A 9,645-nucleotide genomic window follows, 5' to 3' on the forward strand; every position below is an offset into this window, starting at 1 on the left:
GATGGCCGCCCGCCCCGCTGGCGCCAATTTCCACTGGAAACTTTATCACCACATCCATTTCTTGCCTCTGGACCATTCAGAGCTGCTTCTGCCAACGCAGCATGGGGCACGAGAGGCCAACGCGTCAGTGTGTTTATCGTAACTCCAGTCGCCCAAGTTCCTCCGGGTCTGTAGCATTTAAGGTTCACCTGGGCTGAGAATGTTCAGCCAGCAACCTTAATTTATGAGGGAAGACCACAGAGCAGCAATAGGAAAGAAATTCAGTGGCCACCCCGAATGACGCTACTTCCTGACGTTGGGTGTGTCGGCTGGCTTAGTTCATACATAGCTAGACAGTTGTCTTTGCACAACACTATCGGGTGGGTGTTTTTGCCTCCTCCGGTACATGCCATGGCTGGGGAGATAGTGTATGCTGATTTAAACCTTCCTGGGGCCAGGCTGTCACCTTCATCTAAAGCTCACAGTAAGTGGGGATTGATTGCCTAGTTTGCTGCCAAAATTGGGAGGATTTTAGCTGGGATCCCAGTTTTCTAATAGCTGGTGAGTGCGAAGAGACATTTGGAGTAGCAGTAGACTCTTGTAACAATATGTTTTATACTTTCTTTTGGGAAAGATACAGGGTAACAAAGGTACTTAAGGGGCATAGGGCTGGATTTTTAAAACTATTTGAGTAGGTGAATTTTCAAAAGCACCTAGATTCCTACCACCCGTTAATTTCAATGGGTCTTAAAAGCACCTGGTTGTTTTGTATATCCCACTTTGCTCGTAAATACCTTTAAAAATTTTGCCCTTAGAGACCAAAATCTCGTTGATTTTTAATTCGATGTAGATGCCTCTCTCTCTTAGGAACTATTGAAAATTTCACCCGGTTTATTCGCAGGCTACTTATAGGTTTGTTGTTTCTCTCTCATAGACAGTCTCTGTTTGTTTGTTCTGTGTTGTTTTCCTGCATCTCAGATAGAAGCGATTTAGACTGAGGGTGCATGGTTTGCTCTTTGGGTGTGAAAAACCTGACCATTGGGTTGGTCGGGGCTTGATGTAATTTGGGGAAGGAACACTGGCCTTGTGCCTAAGACACTGGAGTGAGACTTGAGAAGAGACCTGTGTTCTCCCACGCACTCCCTGTACAACCTGTGCTAGGCACTTAAACAGTAAAGTTTTCAAAAATGCCAATAAATCCCATTTTCAAAGTGACTCAGGAGCCAAGTCCCACTGTCTACCAATAAGGCTTAAGCTCCTAAGTCACTTTGAAAGTCAACAGGACTTGGACTCCAAAGTCATTTAGGCTCCTGCAAAAACTTTTACCCTTCATCTCTCTCTGCTTCAGTTTCTTCATCTGTAAAATGGGAGGGATTGACAAGACATAATGGACAAGGCATAATAGGTGGATGAGAAAGAAGCAGGTTGGGGATGGGGTAGTAATAAAGACACTATAGGATGTTAAACAGAGTAACTGATAGTACATGGGGTAATTGAAACTGCAACCAACGGGGGCTATGTAAGCACCTCGTTAGCCAGGTGGGTCATCGTTGTGCGAGCTCTCAGAAGACAAAGTAACCAGGTAACCACCCAATTTCCTCACATTTAATCAAACAGGGAATGTTCTAGAATCCCCTCAGTGCCCGCGCTGGCATGGGGTCGTTCTGAAGGTCGGGTGCGCCGGGGTCATCATCCTGCTGGTGATGGTAGCCGTGCTGAGTGCTTGGGGTAAGTCGCTCCAGGCCATTTATTCAGCTGTGTGAGTCTCCTGCAGGCAAAATGCACCATGTTGAAGTCAACGGGGCTACTCGTTTGAGTAAAGACACGTCTGCTTGTAAGATCAAAGCCCCTAACGTTATTTTAACAGAGGATTTTTTTGTGGGGACAATGAGTGCGTGCCATGCGTGTGATGCAGTGGCTGTCGCCCAGAGAGCTCGCTTAGCCGTTTCTTATATCCAGCAGTAACGCAAGGAAGCTACAGGCCAGTGTCCTGTCAGACATGAGCTTAAGTAAGTTAGCATAAGTATAGTTGAGTAGAAGTGGTCTGTGGCCCTTGGCATAGATGAACGGGGAACTAGGAACAGCTTCCACAATAGCAGGAGTTGGAACCTCACGCAACATTGAAGTGATACTGGGCTGGGACATTTTAGGATAGAATCATGGGGCAGATGTCTAACCACAAACTCGCTTGAGAAACAGGGGACGTATAGGATAATGAGTTAAATGGCGTTAATAGGTTAACCTATAGGATAAGGGCACCCCAACATTATGAGGGAGAGGAAGTTAGATTTGGACATGGAAGGCAGGTTGATAGTGCTCCGGCCCTATGTGACGGGGCCACTCACCTCTCGTGAGCACCCGGGCCGGCCGGGCGTGTTTGCCCCTGCACTCTGTTTCACATTACCTGTGGTGGCTTCTCACGGTGCCCTCTGTAACGTCTCGGTCTGGCACCCCGTCTCGGGGCTCAGTAAGTCTAACAGAGCCTATCGCGGTACCCTCAGCCCCTCCTGGGCTAACTTCCAATGGTGCCTGCTCTGTTACAGAGCAGTGTACCAGGGCCCCTGCCTGGTGACTCTTTGCTCCATAGAGAGCCCTTCTGACCCCAGCTTTCCAGCTGACTCACTAGTTAAGTTCGACCCTTCTCCCTTTCTGGGGTTAACACGGTTCAATTAAATGCTGACCCTCCCCATGCCTCAGTTTCCCCTCTATTGTGTGATCTCTAGCATCTCATTTCCCCTCTTTCTGCCTCCCTTCCCCTCCTATCCTCTGTCTGTCTGGTCTATGTGCTGTCAGGTGTTCAAGGCAGAGGGTGTGTCTGCATTGCATAGCACAGCAGAAGGCCAATATCACTCTGAGTGCTACTGTAACACAAATAATGCGTTTTCTTGTTCAGCTGTAAATCCAGTCTGTCTGCCAGGTGAACTGTGTGATATGTCCTCATCCCCAACAGGCAGGGCAAAGTGTTACATGGACCAGACGCAGCTGTGGGCTTGGCGCATTAATCTCACATCATCTGCCATAATGAAGGAGGCTTTCTCCAGAGCAGATCAAAACATTTTTAATATAAAAAGGACTTTTTAAAACCCAATTTCCCCGCTGTTTTTAAAAACTTTTTGATGAAATTGAAAGCAAAACAAAAAATAGCCTTTTTCTCCCCATTTGTGGGTTGTTCGGGTTTTTTTTTTCTCTCTCCCCTTTTTTATTCTTTTTCATTTATCCATTTGCTGATTTTTTTCATGAAATTTTTCAGATTATTTTTTCTGACCTTTTTCATTTATCATTTTTATCCTGTTTTTTTCCATCTTTCCTCTTTAACCTTTTTTTTTCTCTTTCTCCTTTTCCTTTTCTAATCACTCTCAGATAATGCCCTGCGTTGTTGAGGGTTTGGGGGTTGGGTTGTTTTTTTTTCTTTCCGTTTTTCGTTGCTTTTCACTTTGCAACTTTTGAAAACTTACAGGGTGGCAAACAGAAAAATGAGAAAACCGTGGCCAGCATTTGTTCTGTTGCATTCAGTGGCAAAATGGGGGGAAAGGCAAAAGGGGGAAGGAGAAAAAATGAAGAAAAAAAAAAAAAGGGAGGAAAATAAAAATTTGAAAACAAACGTTTTCATGGAAAACATTCAAACCATGAAAAAAATAGTTCATTTGGAAACTTGAAGAACAAATCTAACTTTGATGGTTTTTTTTTTTTTTCATTTTTCAACCAGCTTGCTTTCTCTCCAATCCTCTTTTCTTTCAGCTCCCTGTAAATTTACCTTTATACCAGCATCACTATAGCCACACTATATCCTAACTCTTTAGTTAGTTCAGTGTAAGTCTATCTGTAGACCAGGCCAGAGTCACTGATCTGTCACAACCCCACGCTCTGTCTCTCCTAAGCAATAAGCAGTAACAATCCTTCCCACGGATGCTGTGCTGAAGTTTTTCAGGGCTTCTCTAATAAAGTGGAGGAAGGACCGGCCTCGAAGAGCGACGGTGTCACTCAGGGAACCGGAAGTGGAAGAGAATGCAACGCCAGCCTGGAGGACTTGTTTTTTCGTCTGAAGCAGAGTCTGTGTGATCCGGCCCAGATAAGCTCAGCAGGTAACCTCAGTTCATTGTGGCACGTGTCACACCTGCATCTAAGGGACTGCTGTCTGACCCATTCACCACTGTGCTGTGTGGGGGACCTGTCTATAGGATTTCTCCCTCCCATCTACATCCACTGTGTTGGTACAACTCAATGGTTCAATGTAAACTATGCGCCTCTGTCTGGTGGCTGGCGAGACAGGGTAGGGGAGGTGATATCTGTTATTGGACCAACTTCTGTTGGTGAAAGAGACAAGCTTTTGGGCTACACAGAGCTCTTCCTCGGGGCTGGGAAAGGTACTCTTGAGAGCATGTCGACAGTGCAATAAAACACCTGGGGCTGGCCCATGTTAGCTGACTTGATCTCATTCGGCTCAGGCTTTGGGGCTATAAAATTACGGCGTAGACATCTGGGCTTGAGTCAGCTGGCACAGGTCAGCCGTGGGTGTTTTATCGCAGCGTAGACATCCCCAGAGTGTCACAGCTAAATGCCAGGCAGAACAGATTGTTGAGCACAAGTAAACACATCTTGTAAGAGACCGTTCAAGGTGAAGTGGTTGGTTAACACCTCTGCAGTCGTAGGACAAAAAAGAGTTACAGCTTCTTGTAATAAACCATAAATCCAGTGTCTTTACGAAGACCAGGGGTTTTAGTGTTCAGCCAGGTTTTGAATTTAAGCTCCCAGGCTCGTCTTTTGAAGGTGTCCTGCTGGTTTCCTTTGAGGACAAGGACAGAGAGGGCAGATATAGAGCAGTCGCTCGGTGAAAAGCGTTCGCCAACAGGTGATGTGGTGTTTTTGTCTTTTATCACTTTCCTGCGTGAGTTCATTCAAGAGCGTAGCGATTGTGTGGTTTCCCCCATTCTTTTGAATGCAGCGTGTAGGGCACAGGATGAGACAAACCACATGTGGCGACAGGCCTGTGCCGGGCTCGTGGATCTTGAAAGGGGTGTTGTGGGGGTGTTGATCACCCTGGCAGTGGAGAGGAGGCTGCAGGTTTCGTGCCTGTTGTTATGGCAACAGGTCTCTCTACGTATCACACAGGCTATGCTGAGAGCTTGTGCCACACGCTCCCAAAGAAACTGCGAAACCACCTGATCAACATCCTCTACAGCAAACAGGGAAAGATTAAGAATGAGCTCTCAGAACTGGATACTCATCTTAATTAATTAGCCTCTTACACTTGGGATGGCTACGTCCACCTTTTCAGGTTCTCGGTATGTATATATATCTTCATACCACATGTTCCATTCCGTGCATCCGATGAAGTGAGCTGTAGCCTGCAAAAGCTGATGCTCAAATAAATTGGTTAGTCTCTAAGGTGCCACAAGGACTCCTGGTCCATAAAAGAGTCAACGCCAGCTACCAGGGGAGGGCAGTGTGATGGAGCTGCAAAGCAGGATATTACAACTCCCATCAGCCCCCTCACCTCTGTATAGCCCCTTCCTCTTGGCCAAGCAGGGACTATATAACATCCCCCAAATTGCGCTGCTCCTACCCCTGCCCGGGTAAGGGGAAAGGTTCTGACCCAGGAAGTGGCCAGGTTGTGTTTGAAAAGGGGGAGCCACGTGGCAGCAGGAGAGAAGCCCCAGGAACTGTGGGCAGAGCCACATGTGGAACAAGCTGGGACGGCCGGACATCACAGCTGGGTGCAGGCCTGTGGGGGGCTCATGGGGGAGCAGCAGCGGCTGGGCAGGGAACTGGTGCAAAGGGGCCTCAGGGAGAGACGCTACCTGAGCCTGGCTTGGGAACCCACAAACGCTTATCTGCTGGAGTAGAGACTGGAGCGGAGCGGACAGCCCAGGCACTGGGGATGAAGACCCTGCCTCTCAACCGGACGGCCCGAGGGACCCCCCCAGGGTCCGCTATTGCTCACTTTAAACTGTAACCACGGGTGCTGATTTTAATTTTTCCGGGTGGCTATGCCACCCCACGCTCCGCCCTGAGGCCCCGCCCCCACTCCACCTGTTCCCGCCCCTGCTCCACAACTTCCCGTGAGGCCCCGCCCCTACTCCACCTCCTCCCACTCCACTCATCCCCTTCCCCTGGAGGGAAAGAATTCCCCAGAGTTCAGAAACTTCAGAAGCATTAATGACCTCCGCCTCTTCCTACTGCCCCCCCGCAGGTGGCTCCAGGTGCAAACTCTGCCCCAGGGAGTGGGTGCTGCACAGGGACAAGTGCTACTGGCTGTCGAACGAGACTGAGACCTGGAACAAGAGTTGTGATGACTGTTCAAGGAAGGGATCTCAAATGTTGGTGATCCAGGACCAGGAACAGATGGTAACGTACGTTTTATGTCAGGGGCACAGAGAGAACCATTCGTCATGTCTCTGTTCTCTTTGTTACGTGTTGCTATACAGCGGTTCTCAAACTTCATTGCATCACCCCCTTCTGACAACAAAAATTACTACATGACCCCGGGCGGGGGAGTGGGGATGGAGTTGGAGCCCAAGTCCCCCTGCCCCGGCCAGATAGGGAGAGCCGGAGCCCGAGCACCGCTGCCCCAGGCTGAAGCCCTCGGGCCACAGCAAGTCATTAAAATGGGGTTGCAACCCATTTTGGGATCCTGCCTGACCCACGGTTCGAGAACCACTGCATGACCTAGCACAATGGGGCCCAGGTAATTGATTGGGGCTCAAAAATAAAAGTTAAAAAGAGATTGGAAGCTAATGTGGATAATGAATATCCAGAGACATCAGTTAATGCTGGAAGAGCTTTGTACAGGATAGTAAACCTCCTGCTGCAGGGCTTAAGCCATTGATCTGTTAGAGATCTAGAATCTGTCTACTAGAGATCAGGATGGGAACCAGTGTGGGGTGAGATCATCCTATGTCTGCTATTGCGGGGTTCTTACGCCTTCCTATGAAGCAGCCAGTGCCGGCCACGGTGGGAGACAGGGCACTGGGCTAGATGGACCCTGCGTCTGATCCCATCTGGCCATTCCTGTGTTCCTAAATTCTACCAGAGCACAAATAACAATACTTATCTAAGTACCTGCCAGCATCTCCATGAAAAGGTAATGGGTAAGAATGTGGTTCAAACCCGAGCAGTGAGTTACAGATATTTTGTTGACAGGTCAGCAGCTCAGAGAGCTTTGATTCTAGATCTATTATGAATAATAATGTCATCATCATCGTTTATTTCCATTAAGGTAGCACAACTGGTGGGGCCCAATTAGGATGGGGGCCTCATTCTGTGGGGAGCTGGCTGTGCCCATCGGGAGACATGGTCCTTGAGCCAAAGAGTGTACAATCCAAATAGACCAGACCATCAAACAAAGGCTCGTGATCCCAATTTTACAAAGGGGAAATTGAGGCCCAGAGAAGTCAAGCAACTTTCTCTAGCACAGCGTGTTGTGCCGGTTTATTGCCGTTAGATTTTTCTGCACTGCAGCATCTCGGGGTCTGTCTAATACCATGTGCTGCTAGCACCGGGGTAGAAATAAAAGACTTCTAGAACAATACCTTCAGCCAGACGCTTCTGTTGCAGGCTTACCTGCAGCCTCTCATACCAGCTGGTCAAAGTGTTTGGATTGGATTAACATTCAACTCTTCACAGAGGAAGTGGACCTGGGCGGACGGTGCCCCTGTCCGTGAAGAACTGTGAGTGTCTCCCGAGTTTTACTATTTCATGTTTAGAAAATGCCTTGCCATGTAATTTGCCGGTTCAGCCCATGCAGAGTGTCCCACACCAGCTCCTCTGGGACTTGAAGCAGTTGAGAGACACAATGTACGGCACTGGAACGGATTTCACGGTTGACTCAGCTGTCGTGATAATCTAAGACTGCTTTAGATGCCCACTCCTCAAACCGCGGCTTACTTAAGCCTTGCACCAGTGATGCTTTGTGGAAACTGTCCAGTTTAGGACTTTGAGCAAGATTATGCACTCTCCCGGTATCTTTACCAAGCTGCAAAGTGCATTTTAAATTGGGAGGGGGGCTAGTTGTCGTCTTTGTTGTGTGTTTGCGTCCAGGTTGAACTGGAAATCCAAGGCGTGGGGGTGGCAAAGGACTAGCAAAAGAGTGTCAGTCACTTAAGTACCTGACCACTGAAATATATGGAGGAGTTGGGGGTGTGTATCGGGAAATCCCTGGACTTCACCTTTTCGTTCCTAAGATTTGACAGCCCTATAGTGGTTATTTAGCTCTATAGCTGCTGACATCGATAGGACAGGTGAGCTGGGAAGAAATAAAAGGTAGCAGGCAGGATGCAAGCAGGGCTAGAATGTATTTGGGGCTAACCCTGTGCTGAGGGTGTTTTCCTGGCTGTATAAGTAAAGGGTCTTGTTCTGCTAGTATCCACAAGGCATGTATTTTAATTGGTTCGGCAATGCAACATTCCTGGGTGGGGTGCAGGTATTGAACTCATGGCCTATGTGCCTAAAAGGCACAAATCACTCCTGTGGGAGCTAAAGGATGCAGCTAGAGCAGCTTAAAGCCACTAGCAGAAACTCCTAATATCTATCATGCTGCCTCTAGCAGGAGCAAGAGCCAGACCAGAAGCATGGGTGATGGCTCGGCTTTTGTGGCCTGAACACCCAAGCTACACCCGTAATGGGGTCAATTGTGTTGCTTATGGTTTGGTAACACGGACAAAGGTTCTCCAGGACCCGCAATGGACCAACCCATTTCCTACAACGGGGCTGTGTGGGGAAAATACAGAGATGAAAGAAGAAACCACAATCTGACGTCCCACAAGGAAGAGCTGCTACAGGCTCGTTAATCAATCGAAACGAACCGACAGTGACTTTCTTCTTCATCCTACAGGGTCCCAAGATTAAGTCAGGCTGAAGCGAACAGCTGTGGACAGTTAGGAAAGACTAGGATTGATTTTGAAATCTGCAGCACGGAATCAAAATGGCTCTGCCAGAAAGCAGCTTTCCTGCTATAGACCATGGCAGGATTGATGTGGGAAGTAAAGAGTCTTCAGTCCCTGAAAGTATGTTTACTTATAAATGTAATATCAGATTGCTGCATATCTGGGGCCAGAGTGTGAATCCGCCATACTGGAGTCAAAGGGACCGGGACCCCAGCTGACGTACATCTGCACCTTCGAAGTCAATGGTTTTATTGTCCACTAAAGAAAAGCAACCCCAGTGACGCACTGGGCCATAACTGCTAGAGGTTTTCCCCACTCCAGCCCCCCCCAGGAATAAAGAGGACACGCACCTTCCCCCAGGGGTGGCAAAGCCAGGGAGCTAGTGCCCCCGCAATGGAAATATTGTGAGTCTGAATAACTGGCATGCTCCTGGGAGGTGGAGGGCAAGAACGGGACCCGGAGGGCTGGAACGGGCCTGGGAGCAGGTAGGGACCAACCCTCCCAGCTTGGAGCCCCTTCCCCCCAGAATGCTAAGTCTCAAAACCTCACTTCGCAATTCCCCTCCTGTTTCCCTGCCCCCATTCCCAGGGAACCTCCACTTCCACCCCCACTTCGTTCCCCTTTAACCCAGCTTCCTCTAATATGCTGCCCCAACTAGCCATGTGACCTGTTAACCCTTTACAGGCTGCAGCACCTTGTCCTTGTTGCAGACCCCGTCTGTGTGTCCTGGATGCGAAGCACGGGTCACTTCTTCGGGAAAATAAACGTTTGTGATAACGTCATG

General features: G+C 48.6%; 1 protein-coding gene across 4 annotated transcripts; it reads left to right on the top strand.

The window, feature by feature from the left end:
- The first annotated feature begins 1,427 nt into the window (after nt 1-1,427).
- Nucleotides 1,428-9,643, top strand: LOC125621690 (killer cell lectin-like receptor subfamily F member 1). Of its 4 annotated transcripts, none has more exons than XR_012664987.1 (5): nt 1,428-1,707; nt 3,900-4,061; nt 6,170-6,329; nt 7,534-7,646; nt 8,810-9,643. XR_012664987.1 is itself a non-coding variant. In XM_048818826.2 (5 exons), the coding sequence occupies exons 1-5, from the start codon at nt 1,683-1,685 to the stop codon at nt 8,931-8,933; spliced, it is 579 nt and encodes a 192-aa protein (XP_048674783.1). In that variant the 5' UTR covers nt 1,428-1,682; the 3' UTR covers nt 8,934-9,643. The 4 variants fall into 4 exon arrangements, 2 of the variants coding, with proteins under 2 accessions (XP_048674783.1, XP_048674784.1); XM_048818826.2 differs by having other exon boundaries at nt 6,170-6,324; XM_048818827.2 differs by having other exon boundaries at nt 7,534-9,643.
- Nucleotides 9,644-9,645: the final 2 nt, after the last annotated feature.

Source organism: Caretta caretta, chromosome 14 (assembly GCF_965140235.1).
Source record: "Caretta caretta isolate rCarCar2 chromosome 14, rCarCar1.hap1, whole genome shotgun sequence".
Taxonomy (NCBI): Eukaryota; Metazoa; Chordata; order Testudines; family Cheloniidae; genus Caretta; species Caretta caretta.

Excerpts from the sequence above, each read along its gene's own strand:
- LOC125621690 (XM_048818826.2), top strand. The coding sequence starts at position 1,683 with ATGGTAGCCGTGCTGAGTGCTTGGG. Across the intron at positions 1,708-3,899 it reads AGCCGTGCTGAGTGCTTGGG|TTTTTCAGGGCTTCTCTAAT; the intron begins GTAAGTCGCTCC and ends GCTGTGCTGAAG. Across the intron at positions 6,325-7,533 it reads TCCAGGACCAGGAACAGATG|GCTTACCTGCAGCCTCTCAT; the intron begins GTAACGTACGTT and ends CTTCTGTTGCAG.